Below are 16,579 nucleotides of genomic sequence, written 5' to 3'. Positions count from 1 at the left end.
AATCATCAGTAAGGGCAGGATGTTTTATTATCTCTTGTGGGTAATGTTTAAATACAGTCTAACATAATCCTAAAAGTAAGTTATTAGAGCTAGACCTCTGTGATGTATCACAACGTGCCATTTGTATTTTCTTGCCTTAAGGCTATCGCTGATATTTGTTCTCAAAATCCTCATATTCCCTCACAGAATTTAGTGCATGCAAATGCATCCAGTATCTCTCTGTCGATGAGGGACTGGATGGTTGACACCCCATCCAGTTGTTAAACCCTCCCTGTGGTTCTCTTCCAAATTATTTGGCTCTCCTTGTGATGACATTCATCGGTTTCCTACACTGAACAGTTCTCTATACAGTTCTCTTAGGACCTGGGTAATAGTGATTAACCAAGTATGTTATCTCCTCCCAAGCTAATTTAACATCACCGTCCTTAGTGGCTTATTTACTTTGATTTGCTCCTTGTGAATCAGCATTTCATGCATGCGAGCATAAGCGTGTTCATGGGAGAAATGTTTGTGTGGCAAATGCTCTCTATAGCTTTCATATATAAACTGAATGACTTTTAAACCTTCAAATAAGAGTGTATCTGATTCCTAATCCCATCACATTTCCAGCTGTGCAGCTGGTTCACTGCACCACATGGCTCAGCCCCTGAAATACCACAAGTCCATCACCTTGCCCCATGTGGACATTGCTTTTCACCAATGAGCACTGATTCATGAAGGTGGGGCCCTCACATTTTAAAGGCTTCACACAGTCAATGCGTAAACTATTATTTTAACACAGTACTAATAATAAAAAGCATCGTAAGAAATTAAATATAAATTGACCGACTACACATAGTTACTCAGCATTTAGTATAACCACTTACTCGTGCTCGGTCGAGACTCAGTTTTATCAGGTAATACATTTTGGTACAGAGTGTGAAAATGTTCAGATGGGAAACTCACAAAGCCAGCAGGAAAGAAATCTGGTGTGAGATAATTTTTTTTGGCAGTACAAGAGAGACAGCTATCTACGTATGAATAAACCTGACTGAGGATTTACTCTGTCAGGTGGCCATATGAATGTAAATGCGCTCACTAAGAGGTTTCAGACTAATGCTCCAGGTGGTGGAAATGACAGAGTACTGGGTCAGCTGTAGACATGGTTTTTATGGTAGTGCAACTGCTAAGAGCACAAAGTAACTAAATCAAGTGTTGCAGTAAGTCAGTATGTAATAGTGAGAAAGACCACCAGTTAGTCATTAATATAATAAATAGGCACATAAGGACGTCTAAGGTGAATTCTGTACATGAAGAAGGTGTATATTTTTACTGTATAGTGATCCTGTGATTCTTCTTTAATCCCCAACTTGCCAAATTATGCTTGCTGTGTTTGGTGTATGTAACATATACATACACATGTATGAAATGTTATATGTAAATACAGTATACAGAAAATACACATGCTATACAGTATAGAGTATTCCTATTAACTACATAATAGTAATATTACTTTCTACTAATTTTTAATTTAGTCGCATTTTGATTCATTCATGACCAGAATATATAATTAATTCTAATTAATTAATTAGTAATACATTAAAACTTTAAAACGTCCATGAGCTTTATACACAGAGTCGTCACAGCAGGTCAGCCTTTATCTAAAAACCACCGTACTAGCTACTTTATAGAAAAATATCCACTGATTTTATGTATATGAATAACTCATAAGCAAACACATTTGTGAAGGAAGCAATGCGCTCTCCAACCATAGTAATATACACAAAGAGCTACGCACAAACTTTCATGAAAATGCATCATGCAAATAGCATTTGTCTCTACATTAGTTGTGCAATTAAAAATGGAGAAACTTTGATTTGTCATTTCCATTATTTATTGGCCTGTCGTGCTGGATGTGCATGTAGGTCTCAGATAACAATATGACTCATTAAAGAATTGTCATTAATTATAAAGTAGACTGCTGTATGCAGACAGCACTCACTCATATAAACCATTTAAAAAATTTAATTTATATATGAAATTGAAAATTCTCACATTTTCTTTTGACATGGCATTACAAAAATGCTCACTGCCCATTTCAGCACAATCACAAAAGTATTAATCCCTGGTCAGTATTTCCCCTCTCTGTCTCATTATATTGTTTCATTCTGACAGCCAAGCTCAAATTAGTCTAACGTAATTAGCATAAAACATGACTGCTATTAAAGCGGGAATAAAGTGTTATTGGAGGAAAGTTGAAATTTCATTACAATCAGCTTATACTTCAAATATGGCAGTGTGATTATTGCTAGTTATGTAAGTTGATATTCAAATGATCTCTGATTCTTCCTAGTATTTTTGCAAGGAGATGAAACAGTGTTTAAATAATAAAAAATATAGAATTAATTTAACTGACATGCTAATTTGAGCTATGACGTGACAGAAGAAAAAGAAATATAATAATAATAATTTTTTAAAAAAGCCCTCCCCATCCATATACTATGATTAGTTTAACTTTGGCAATCAAGCAGTTCATCATGTATTTAACTGGAAAAGATTAGGCCCATTAAATTTTCCCTGCTCTTTTATGATGTGTTATTGTGTAATAAACCATGAAGGGAGGGGAAATTTTTGCATAGAGTAGCACTTAATAGCACACTGTTGCTCCACGGCCAGGGGCCAGAGTTCTTAAATGCAATTACTGATGAAAATCTTTTTTTTTCTTATCGGAAACTGCAAGGCATAATTTCAGTGTCAAATAGATATTTTCATTCAAAAGCAGAAGGAGTACAAGGAGAAAATGAATAATTTTTAATGTCCAAAAATTTTTTTTCCACTTTTAATTTAGCAGTATTTAAGTATTAAACTGTGTTAGTTATGCTATAGCATGCATGTGTTATGTATATTCTTCCCAATGAGAGGCAGGTTTCTGGCTGGTGCTTTTAGATGAACTTTTCCTATTGATTCTTTTGCTTTTATTATGTATTGTTTGTGACATATTTGCAGAACAACATTATAATTTGTGTAATGACAAAAGCAGTGGTCTGCACTTCATAGCTAATTGAAAGTTTGTTCTAGTAGTAGCTGCCACCATTGGTCAAAGGGAGATGTTGATCTTGCACGTTAGTGGATGAGTGTCATAACATGTCATAAAGTTGCCTCTAACACTGTCAAAAATTATAATGACAGCTATTACATAACTGGAGAAAGTGTTAATAAAAAACAAAAACAAAAAACAGTCTATGTATGAAGAGGCAGAATGTGCATTTTTTCCTAAAAGCAAAGAAAAAAAAAATCCAGACATGAAGGGGGCGCAAAGCTAAGAAAGAGCGGAAAATAAATATACACCATGTCACAGTGAAGTGACAATGACAAGGGCACTGTCTTATTTGTTCCGTACAAGACAATTAACCTAACTCTATGACATCTTCTTGTACCGCTAAAATAGACTTTGTCATGTAACAACTCTCTTTCTCTGCATCTCCTTCCCCCCCTTCCCTCTTCTCTTCTCTCCCATCAGGTCTCCACATAATGGAGCGAGAATGAACAGAGAGCGGCTTAAAAAAAAGCATGAACTGGAGGTTTATTGAGGTCATCTGCTTCCTGTTTATATGGGACCATATAACAGTTCAGTCTTCCCGCCAGGATCCGTTGGCCACTGAACAACATGTCACCAAGCAATATGACTGGCTCATCTCTGACCGCGGACCTTTCCACCACTCTCGGAGTTATCTGTCCTTTGTGGAAAGATTCCGCCAAGGATTTACGACTAGATATAAAATTTATAGGTGAGTTCACTTTCAGCCTGTGTACTGATGCCACTCATGCTTTTTAGGGGAATGTCTTTTTTATGGCTTTGCTATTTTCAGATTTTGAGATTTTAGTTGCAAAAAGCTGAACTCTGTACATCTTTAACCCATTAAGTGTACTATTTTATATTTAGATGCAGTCAGTCTCACCCCCGCGAAATTGTTTTATTATATTAATGAAGTGCGGATAAGACTCCTTGCTTTAGCTTGCTACTGCAGACCAATACGCTGTAGACAACAGAGTAGGTTTTTAATGTTGAAGCAGTGTTCTTCATCACAATGTTTTATAAAAATGGTACAGTGCACTTGAACCGAGTGTGTCTTTCTTTGGTAAATTAATTTAGCCAGTTTAGAAAAATTACATGTCCATGGGAATGCACATCTCGGAAGAAATTCTCAAAATCTACAGAGTAGAATCAGAAGTTTTGTTCCAAATATCTTCATCTTTGAATTCAGGTGTTTTTAGACCTACTGGTGTATAAATTCAAGCACCTAGCCAGTCAGTCTGAATGCCATGTCATGCATACCACAGCGTCTGCCTTTACAAACATTTGTGAAAGAATGGGTCATTCTAAATGGCTCACTGATTTAAGTATTGTACTGTAAATAGGATGCAACCAAGTCATCATAGATATTCCATAAGTCTCAATATTACCTGTCAGTAGTATTGTTGCAAAGTGGCAGATCACATAAAATTACAGAGCAGGGTTAGCAAGTGCTGAGGTGCATGGTGTGTAAAAGAGTTACAAACCCTCCTCTGGCATTAATATCAGCACAAAAGCTGTGTGCCAGAAGCTGCGTGGCATTGGTTTCCGTTCACAAGCAACTCCTCTGGGTGTAATATGTAGGTGGCACAGTCATTCTGTCCATATAGTCTATAACCTGATTTTTTGTGTTATTTGCTATCGAAGGATATGATGCAATAAAAACGCATTTTTAATTAGAACTCCTGTCCTACATACATCACCACTAAAAGCAAAAATTTAGGGATACACAATGTTTAATTTCTTAAGGCAGAATAATCATTTAAAGGAGTTTATAATATCATCTTGTCAATATCACATATATAAAAGAAGATAATAAATCCCATTTGCATATTCAGATCCCACTTTGTATGCTTACCCTACACAAACTATATTAAGGTGATTAGTATATTTTGTGCTTTAGTTACACTGGGATAAACAGTGGAGACTGTGGCACGAACAGAGGTATTGAATACATGTGCAACTCACAGTCAACTGCCATCTTTAAAATGACTTTAGTGCTAAGACACCAAAAAAGGCAAGAGAATGGAGTCAGTCAGCTATCAGTTTCTGGTGAAATTTTATTTTAATTTTCAATGTCATTTATTTTAATTTTATTTACATACCACTGAATCACAGCAACAGTTGTCTCAAGGAGCTTTATATTGTAAAGCAAAACCCTACAATAACATAGGCAAAACCTGGCATTTACATCCAGTCTATTTGTCCTGTCATCCTCCTTTCACTGCAAACCGAATGCAGTATATGATTGGCCGTCCCTGAGCAAGATCCTAGCAGAAGCTTCTTCTTGTTAAAAGGGAGTTTTTCCTTCCCATCATTACCAATTTTTTGATGACAGGTTGTCGTCTGAATGTTGGGGTTTCTTTCTATAATATATTTAGGTCTTTGCGTTAAGAAACAAAGGGTCATGAGGTTACTGTTGAATTGAATTGAATTGAATATAATCACATGGTGATTAATTGTGATAAATCATTAGAAATTGTAAATTTGTTGTCATCTACATATATAGGAATACCAACTGGGTTGGAATTAGTATTTTTAAATTAGTCCATAACATACTGCACAACTTTTCCTAAAATTAGTTTATTTATCATTAAGTCAATTTTTGGGTCTGTGGGATAAAAAGAAAAAATGCAGCCACATACAGCTAGAACCTTCAAGGACGTTATTTTAACCCCACAGAAATTAATTTTAAACAGCAATTGTGGCATGCCAGGCTGCTTAGCAACATATATTGCTTACTCTTACACTTACAAGACTGTGTGAAGTGTATATCTAGAGAAAAGAAGAATAATTACTGCAGGGCAAAACAGGTCACCGATGGGATGTTGAGCCGGGTCAGAGTGGGGGAGTGCGTGACGGTACACATGGAGAACCGGGCAAGTTACTGGCTGTGCAGAGCAGCAGGGGAACTGTAGCTGAACTGAGCAGAGAGTCCAGAGTGTGGAGTACTAATCCGAGGAAATAAAGAGTGAAATCCAGAGCAGAGCAGCCGAATCGGATGGGTTTCAGCCTGATGAGCCTGGCTGAGTAGGGGTGTGGATTGAGCAGTGTGGACAGTGGATGACAGAGATGCAGGTCAGGTAAAGTGGAGGCAGATGTGAATGGTGTGATAAACGTTGACTGCTGTACTTTTACAGTAACTGTGTGATTATTTTTTAAATGTAGGCAATGGCTGGTTCAGTCTGTTTCACAGTGAGCACCTTTTTTGTATTTTAATATAACTAATACCACCCGTTTTACAAAAATAATCTTTTAGGTTTTCCATACTGTTCTTCTGCAATAGTGAAATTATTGCGTGATGTTGCAAGCCATTTTTTATTAGTAAATTTACTTAAATTAAGTATTTCATCCCCTTCAAACCAGACAGAATTCTGGCTCCAACGGATTGGCTGTGTGCCCGTGTGATACACAGATCACAAAGAATCAGTCAATTACAGATACTCATCATCTTGATTCATAACTCATTATGTCCATAAAAGAAAACCTGTCAACACATTCAGTTTCTTACATTCCAACCTCTCCACCACCATGGGAAAGACCAAAGAGCAGTCAAAGGATGTCAGAGACAAGACTGTAGACCTGCACATGGCTGTAATGCGCTAAAAGACAGCAAAACGCTTGTTGAGAATGAGAAATAAAATGACCATCAATCACCTTCATTCTGGAGCTCCATTCAGGATCCTGCTTCATGGGGTGAGGATAATCATGAGAATGTGAGAAAGGTGTTGGATTATCCCAGAACTACATAACACATAACACCATAATTAGTTGAAATCTTGCAAAGTCCACAAGGTCCCTTTGCTCAAGAAGGCACATGTACAGGCCTGTCTTATGCTTATCAGTGAACATCTAAATGATTCAGAAAAGGGCTGGGATAAAATGGTGCAGTCACATGGCTTCAACTTCAACCGCCATGTTGGGAGGAAGAGAAATGCTGACTTTGACCCAAAGAATACTATCCTTCACAGTCAAGCACAAATGTGGAAACCTTGTGCTGTTTTTCTTCTAAGGGTATAGGACTTTATTGCATTGAGAGGCCAATGGATGGGGCCATCTACCATAAAATCCTGGATGACAAACCTACTTCTCTCAGCCAGAACAGAAAAGGAGGGTGTGAAAGCTAGAAGTTGACAAGGGGCAGCCAAAAAGCTAAAGGCAGAGTTTTGAGAGTATCAAAAAGAGGAATGGGCCAAAATCCCTCCTGAGATATGTGCAAACCTGGTGGCAAACTATAAGAAATGGCTTACTGCTTTGCTTGCCAACAAGGGTTTCTCCAAAAAGCACTAAACTATGTTTTGCATAAAGACCAAATACTTATTTCACTAAATAATGTGCAAATCAATTTATAATTTTTATGTAATGTGTTTTTTCTGGATTTGTGGTTGATATTTTGCCTTTCACTAGTAAAGTGAAACTGCCATAAAAATTGGAGACTGTTCATGTCTTTGTAAGTGAGCAAACTAACAAATTCAGTAGGGGAATAACAAATTATTTTCCCCATTATATTTAGTCAAATCTTATTCATAATTAGCGAAATACCAGCTCAGTTTCTTCAACTTCTTGTTTAACTGCAAAAATATTTCACTGCAAAAGGGCATGGGTGCTTGGCAAGCTTGCTTTAAATAGGAATATAACCAGTATACAACTAGTTGGCAGCCAGTTTAGTCGAGTCCCCTATTACTGTGACTTATGTCACAGATGAGCTCGACTCATCGATTGTCTGATAGATCTGCCTGAGTTTATAAATTAGATGGTGATTATTTGCTGCATTTACCCTGAGTTAGACTGCAGCCATTTGGAGACAAGATGCCTCCGACAAAGGTGACTCGGGCAATCACCTTGCGATCAAAAGCAATCACCCAGAGATTAAGGGTGTTGCATACTTAACCTCGTGGCGAGGGTACAGCGTAGACTAGCCAATCTGTCCCAGGACCTCAGCAATTCCAGCAATTCTGTGAACAACCACTAATTGTTCAAAATCTCACGAATGTTAATATCCTATTTTTATTCTAGTTTGACTGAGCAATTAGGCCCACAAAAATGTATTATTCACTCGATTAAATTAAACTCGTTGCACTGCAGTTCACTTTGATTCAGCCCAGTTCAAATCAGTTCAGTTCAATTAAATATTAATTTTGCACCACTTACTTATTTATGCCCAAATCACAGAGTTTGACATTCATTAGTTGCAACATAATCCATAACATGCAACATACATTCTGTTGCTTTACATCACCAGCCTCCTCAGTGCTCACATGAAGAAGCAAAAGTACAAAAATTGGTTGGCTTAAATCTATCTTTCTCAGAATGATGTGCTTTGATTTCCTATCATCCCCCTACAGTCTGCTAAGTCGGAATTATAGAAAGACTGCAAACAGAGTAAGAGAATCATTTGCCTCATTCTTTGGCAGTTCTTTCACAGACCTACTTGTCTCGCTTTCCTTCGTCTCACTTGGTAACTTGCCACAGCCCTTGGTCCCCACTGACTTTCACTCCTTGATATTGTCACATGAACAGTAAACAATGCATTTGCATAATGTGTAACTTGACAGAGCAGGATGTTGCACAGAGACATGAATCTCAGAGGCAAAACTTCAGAAGCTGCTTTCCGCAGACACTGTACAGCCGTCGAGTCCTGTCTGTGATGCTGCAGTGATTTATTAAAACAGAGTGTGTGTATGTATGTCAGGTGCTTCTGGGACTATTGGTGGGCCCAGGTGGTTCCTGTTGTTTTTCACACTTAACATACCATTAGTGGCATCAAATTCAGCCATGAGTTCTAGATATCCCCTTCATCATGACAAGTCAATTAAACCTAAAGTATGAAAAAATGATGTGTTTCTCATCAAAACAATCAACTATCCATACCTATACGAGGCATCTGTAAACAATTCGAACTTTGATAGATCCTTTTTATTTCCATCTGACATTTAAATGATCTTGTGCTGTCTATTAGTGTACAAAAATGAGAAATACTTCTAGGCACAGGATATACATTTTGCAAAAAAAATATGGTATTTAAGGGGAACGCATGAAATTGTCGCCAAAGGTCAAGGGCTTTTAATCATTCCAACCTCGACCTCCAGATAATTTCAGTGATTAGCGCATCTTCAACCACGAAGGTGGAGTGACATCGACTGGTGTAGTGTTTGTTTGGAATGAAATCATACATAGCCTTGGTCCTGCTTGGCACATGATTGCCCAGGCGTGCTCTGCTCTAACAACCAATGAGGACTGAATCGCTTTGTAAATTTCCCCGGGGACTTTCTCTGCCTCAACAATTTAGTGGTGGAAAGTGGTTGAATCAGATTTGCAGAGAGACAAAGCATCCATTCCTTTCGGGTTCACTTATCAAGAGAGATTACCCCGGAGGCACGCGGTGTGGACAATGCCAACCTGATCAGCAACAAACAAATCTCCCCCATCTTTAATAACATGGGCAGTGTGCCTAATTTGAAGGATAAACACGGAATTAGAAGGTTCCAGCCCTGCGTCTAGTGCTCTGAAAAGGTCATTGCCGCTTCAAGGGGAGAGACACACCGGAAGGCACCAATTATCCGCTCCCTCTAGACTTATGTGTCTTAAAGAAATTATTGGAGTGTTCTTTGTATAAGTAATTGTCGCCACTTTCTCTCTGCTGATTGCAGTCTTTAAACAGAATCTTACTCTTTGCCATATATATTTCCTTTATTGTATTTTGGTCAAAAAAGCCACTTTAACTGCTGGCTGCATACAGCTTTTTATATCAGAGCTCAGCTGAATAAGGTGTTAGTGGTGAAATTCGATGGCCTGTTTTGCTCACACGAGCATCGCTCGTGCTCCTGCTTGTACTCTATTATAGGGTCGAATGTGTTTCAGATGATGCGTGTTCTCTGTCTGGTCTTTGTTCGCAGAGCTCAATCTCAGGTTCTTGTGTGTTTGGGAAAAAAAATCCAATATAAATGCAAATCTGGTAGCCATTAATGCATTTTAAAGGCCTCAAATCAGCATTGCACTGTAATCAAAGAAGCAGGATGAGGGTTGTTATTTAGAATAAAAAATATTTATTAAAATGCATGGCTCTCATAGATTGTACTCTGAAAAGCTGTGCAGGATGAATAGAGAGGTCTGATACAGCTTCTCTTGTCACTAAGTCAGAGCTCAGTAACCCTCAAAATGTATCCAAGGATCCGATCAAAATCCTGCAATGACCTGCGAAAATATTATGCTAAATTAAATTAAAATCTCATAATAAAGGAAGTTCAATTTTTGGACTTTGATTCAAAAATGTTGAACACAAGTATTATAACTTATTTCACAAAGGAAATTTAGATTTTCTTTGTTGCACTCCTCTGTTGTACTCTGTCTCTATACTGACTTAGTAAAACCTTTTGAAAAAACACTATAAAACCCACTTTCACCGTACTTTCTCCCCTTCCAGCCCTACATCTGTCTCATCATCATCGGTCAAAGCTCTATTTAAGAAATGTCCTGCTCAGTCAGATTGAATCTTAATCAAAGTTGCTTTCAGCTGCCTACAAGGTCTGCGCAATATCCTATTGAGTCAGTGTCTAAAGAATTTACAGCTTGTTGGTGGGCACCTAAACCAGTAGTGAGAATGCCTCTGAAGCACATTATCTCCTGTTGTGAGCTACATGTGAAAAGGGCAACTTCAAACAGTGTCCTGACCTGCTTCTTTTGACATTGTCCAAAGTTGTGTGCTTAGGTTCATGTGAAAACATGTGAAAGTATTTGCTTCTTATTGCAAGTGTTTTTCCTTTGTTCCTTAATTCATGAGATTCTTGACTGTTAAGATTATCCAGCAGTAAAAGCTGCTTGTAAATCTGGACATCCTGACAAACCATCAGCATCTGGTAGACGTAGCAATTCTTCTCCTTTCCTTACCTGTGGCAGCAGGAGCTCAATGGCAATAATTTCCCAGAGATCCTCATGCTGTCCAAGTTGGAAATTTGGTTTGGAGAACTACCTGCGCCAAAGTGTCATAGCTACATGTGTGATTTCCTCACCGAGTCTCATTTCCCTTTTGGCGACTCATTACACATATTTTGACTGTTCCGAGACAATATTACGTGCTGTGCACTCCAAATGGCATTGTTATTTTCCATGCTTTGTTTTTCTTACGCAGCTGCAGCTCTCTCGTGTTACTGTGGCAATTAGACAAACACACATCTCCACAGTGAGTCTGCGACAACACTTTGACTACAAGGTCGTACAGAAATATGACAAAATTTTCCACTAAAGCGGTTGTCCATCATACTGTATGAAACCTTTTCTACAAAAGCAGAAACATTTTCAGATAAATAGTTTGAGGAATCTCAGAGAGCTGAGTGCTGAGTGAAAAAAAAAGTTATTGAATTATACGAGGTCTAATGTCAGGTCACTAATGGTTTACTAATCCTAGCTAATAACAGAAGGATACACATTTAATGATATGAATAGCTTGGAGCTCAACTGTGTTATCATTAAATATTATGTATTTCACCATACCAAACATAACAACTAAAATAAATTTGCACTGAACTATGATCACCATCATAGCTTGTTTTTATTTGGCTTTTTTCTTCTTTTTTTCAAGTTTATGTTCCCCAGTTTGGCTAGTTTGATGTAGGGTTTACAACCACGATAGGCTTTTATATAATTAAATTCACCAGGAATACTTCTCAAAGGAAATTTCCTTCATGGTGTTAATTATTCCTAAATGTAATCAGTTCTTAGACGACCACTTGATCAGCACTAAAATGAATAATCTGCTATTCTAATTTGCATGTGCAAACTCATTTTCCTCAGTTTCTAAAATTAAACAGTTCATCAAACAGAAAGCTCTGAATCTCGGACCACACTCCCACCCCTACGGGTTTTTTTTCAATTGCAATATCTTAACATCTGTACATTTTAAAAGAAAAACTTAACTCATACATATCAAGAGTGAATATTTAAATGTGCTGATATGTACCTCATTTGTTTTTTAAAAAGATATAAAGGTGTAACATTTGTCCGACTCAGGTTTCGAATTAGTTTGGATGAGCCATCTGTAATTGGATAGAGTGAGCAAAGGAGGATTTGATGTAGTCGGCAGATTTGCTGAGAGAGGCTGCAGAAATGTTTAATTCAGCACGTTGTAGCCAAAGGAAGTGATGGAGGGAGGCAGACGGGAAGTCAGGAAGGATGAAACAGACTGAAGAAAGAGGACAGAGACATTGAGGGGTCTGGAATGCCATTAGGCAGGGAGACAGGAAGGTGCTAAAAGTGTGTGATAAAGAAAATGTATATAAGTGTTAGAGACATTGAAGGGGATCCGCTGAGTTCAGTATCAAAACAAGGAAGAGGGGAGCAGACAGGTAAACTGGCAGTGAGGTCATAGTCAAGGTGAGGATGAACACAGACGCACTGGAGTGGTTCAGATGACTCACAAATACCATGAAGCCAAGTGCAGCACTCAAAAAAACAAAAACAAAAAACCCCAACATCAACCAAAGTCTGCATTATTAACACATTCTCTGCATCTAATCATGGTTCTACTTAGAAAACGATGGGTTTTTCATCAGTCAAAATTTTTTTCACTTACATTCACTTAGACACGGATTCTGTGCACCAGGAGAAAATTGCGTAGTGTTTCGGCTATCTCTATTCTTCCATGCACTTCTCTACCAATACACGTACACGTTTTTCATGTAACTGCGACTCATTTATTTTTTTTAGCTGTGAGACAGTGACAGAGACGGTCTAATAATGACAGACTGTGTGCGCAGTCAAAATGAATGTAATGAGAAAACATAATAAGATAAATAACAATGCCACCTGCAATATGAAGCGAAAAGAGAGCTTAGTGCTATTTTTTTTCTGTTAATCAACAATTGAACAGCACTATATTGCACCTTTGCAGTATTATTGTGTACAGTCTGAAGCCATATGTCACCTGTTCTATTGTATTGTCATTGAGCAGAACACAATAAAAGTGCATCCAGGTGGCCTCAAGGTTTAAGATGCTGACCATGTAATTGCAATGTCCCCAAGTCCAGCCATGGATTCCACTTGCAAGTCATCTCTCATTTTTTGACAGCTCCCCACAGTTGGCTGCCTACATAAAAAAAAAAAAAAAAAAAATAGATAAATGCTGTAATGTATATATAAATATTTCACATTTCCTAGTGATGCTTTAGTGATTGAGCAAATTAGATGACTCACAAACATGTTGTCACCGAAAGGATTTTGGCTGCCTTCTCGTGCTTTGGCAGCATACACGAATTCCCATTTGCTGACTGAAGCAGTAACGACTTCCAGCACTTGGATTTCAAGCACTCGTCTCAGCCAATCAGGCAAGCTGAAAATCCAGCACTGCTAAAATCTCTCGAGTTGCCATTATCACTGTTGTGCATCGAATGAGCAATTATTTTCTTTTTAAAACTTCTTTTGAAAAACTTTTACGTGACAGACACACTGGAAGCGTTGTTTACTGTGGGGCACAGAAAATATCAGTTTAACTTTAATCTGTCTTTATTCCCTCTACTCTAATCTGTTTCTTTTATACACACTTGGAAGACACAAATGCATACACACACAACACAAAGTCATCTTGGGGCTATTGCAATTACAATCACTGGAGTACTGCAGAAACTGGGTGTTGATCTGCATTTTTCAGCTTTCTATAAAAGTTTGGGAAAATCAACAGGAGCTGATCTGGGGAGGGACTTTATGCCACTTTCCTTCTCCAACCTAGTGGTAAAAAGCCCCCGCTGTGGGATGACTTAATTACTGGCAAGGAAGGGATGGTAATTAGAGGAGAAACAGGAGGCTAGAAGAAACTGTCAGGGTTAAGTACTGACTAATTCACTGTGTGGGACGCCTGTGCCCCTCTCCCTTGAGACTGGCAAATAACATCAACAAGCAGCAACACTGAAGACGAGATAACAGCGCAACCATGCATCGAATGAATATTTTTCTGATATAGTGATCCACGCTGCCTAGTCACACTAGATGCTCAACCAAAGAAAGCTGTTCACTTTGGTTAATACAAGTTCCAGGACACAAACTCTGGGGAGTGGATTTCATTTTAAAGCACAAGGCCCACTATTGCTGACTGTAAGATTCATACATGTAAGAGCCTTCAACATACAGAGAAAAGCTCTAAAGCTCTAATCAAGCAAACTAACAGAAAACATTTGTGTGTACAGAGACAGTAGTTTATTTCTACAGTAGTTTGTTTCTATTGAGTGAACCAGAAATTGACTCAGTTAAATAATATTTTGGTATCGTCATCGTATCTTTGCATTTTTCAAAAGCTAGAATGAATTCAAGATTATTTGCCATTTATCTTGCAAATAATAGTTCTAATTAACAATAATCGCAGGCAAAATTACTCACTTAACAAACAAGAGATAAATACTGTACGATAAAGTCTGAATATCTGAAATACACAACCTCAGAATATGTTCCAGTGCAGAGCATCGCCTCTCTAAAACACCTCATCAGAGGTGTCTTTCCTCTGCTACCCCTCTGTCCTGCAGTCAGCACATGGCTTTGGTGGTTTTTTCCCTTCTTTTTTCTGTGACCTACACAAACACAAAAAAATGTTTATTCTCAGCCTCCTGCAGAACATCTGAGTCAGTTCACTTGCAGCAAAACACTGAATCTGTTGGGCTTGTTATCTGGGCTGTCTTAGAAATGTAGCATCACAGGTTTTTCTTATAATGTGTGTTACATGTCTAAAATTATTTTCAAGTGGGCTTTTATTTGCTACCTACCGCAATATTGTGTCAGTTTGCATGGTGATCCAGGGGATACACCACCGGTGGACGTATGTACTGGATTTATTTTTAAAGTAGCCTTTTTGCGAATTAGATTCATGATTATTCAAAGACTGGATATACTGCTGGCAAATGAAACTGTCTGTTTAGATATTGTCAGTACTTAGTCTTTATATTATTTCTTATATTAAAGTACTCCTAATGTTGTAATATTCAGCCTATTTTTTTATAATCAGTAGAAAAAAAACGTCAGATTTTCTCTGTCGTTTGTAGATAAAACCGTACATGCTGTTTGTCGTTAGAGAATCTAAAGATTAAGCTGACCTAAGGGAAATCAGTTAATTTCATGCATTTATTGGGGTGCTGAAGCATCTGTGCGCAGGGAAAGCATGTTGTTGTACATATTCTTCACAAATAAAAATCAAAGCCAATTTGCTTTAAAGAATAGTTCTTTCACTAAAATGGGTGTAAAAGGGAAGTTTTAGAAGGAGGACACCGAGTTAGCTAACCTGACAACCTCTGGAAGGTTGTTTTCATCTCTTGGGGCTCACATAGCAAAGGCCTGATAAGTGGGTTTAACAAGTAATGACATGTTTCTCATTTTCAGACTTGAAGCAGTGAAGCAGCAATGATATTAAAGACTACTGACAAGTGCATGCTTGTGACATGATATCTAGCTGAAGTATGATTTCAAAGCACATGAGAAAAGTACTTTTAACTGGAGGTCAAGTGTCTAAAAAAGGACACAGAGATGACACAGAAGGTTTTATTCCTGCATGTTGTTATGTCGCTATAAAACCAGTGATCTATTTTGTTTATCTGTTTCCCCCCTTGGTCACAGAATGTTGTTTGTCAACCTACGTGATATTAAATGCTTTGCAGTTTATTTCTGAACATGGAAAAGGAAACTGGCAAAACAGCACATAGATCTGCATCTTTCCTCTTTATTAAAATTGATGTCTTTTCTTGAGAAGCTCTTTTAATCTCAGCAGTGCAAAACATGACACATAATTCCACACAGGGCCTTCTGTGTGCATTCAGTAAAGATTGAAGAGATACATTCATATTTATTTTATTTCATTTTATTTTCAGGACCTACTTGCAATGAAAGTTCTCCTGAATAAACATCTGCTGTCTTTCTTAAATGAAATCTTTAATTTAAAGTTATTTCATTTTTAGAGCCGTAATAGTGGTCAAAGTGCTAAAAAATATCCTGAAACATCTTATTTGCCTCAAAATTCATCACAGTTTTTGTTGCAGTTCTCATAAAGGTGACAGTTTATCACTTACATCACTGCAAGACAAAATCTAAACCGTATTCAAATTGGTCTCAAATTTTTCATTCACACGGCAATTTTGATGGATTAAGGAAGGTAAATTGCAATGTTTTTTTCCCAGCAGGTAAAAAGATCATTGGGATTACAGAAACGAATTAGCTTAGTAATTTTATCATTACACTCTTAACAAATGCAGTCCACAAAAACCATCAACATAATGCTTTTATTTTTTAATTCGAGCTGTGACTGACAGTTAATATGGGGTCAGCTGAGTTCAGCAGTAAATGGATATGATACAGTAAGCGGCATCCAACAATACCAGCTGATTCTTTTTACTGCATGAATGTTTTGACCTTTAAAGGTTTTCATTACGTGTAGAGTGGGGGAGCATTGTTTGTCACTGTTTACAGGATAGAGCAGATGATGAAGTGTTTTATTATCTGCATACAAAGGGACTTTAGATGTCAGGTGGATACATACGCAAACAAAGGATAGCAATCTAG

The 16,579-nt window shown here is 37.7% G+C and overlaps 1 protein-coding gene across 1 annotated transcript in view; it reads left to right on the top strand.

Annotated features, from left to right (window-relative positions):
• brinp1 (bone morphogenetic protein/retinoic acid inducible neural-specific 1) overlaps positions 1-16,579 on the top strand; it is a 106,598-nt gene that overhangs the window by 23,223 nt on the left and 66,796 nt on the right. The window contains exon 2 of the mRNA XM_031754632.2: positions 3,500-3,767. Coding sequence (XP_031610492.1) covers positions 3,550-3,767 — 218 coding nt within the window. The 5' untranslated portion in view covers positions 3,500-3,549. The remainder of the gene's footprint in view (positions 1-3,499; positions 3,768-16,579) is intronic.

This window comes from Oreochromis aureus, linkage group 7, assembly GCF_013358895.1.
Source record: "Oreochromis aureus strain Israel breed Guangdong linkage group 7, ZZ_aureus, whole genome shotgun sequence".
Taxonomy (NCBI): Eukaryota; Metazoa; Chordata; class Actinopteri; order Cichliformes; family Cichlidae; genus Oreochromis; species Oreochromis aureus.
The sequence above is the reverse complement of the archived record's forward strand: the minus strand, read 5'-3'. Positions and strand labels throughout refer to the sequence as shown.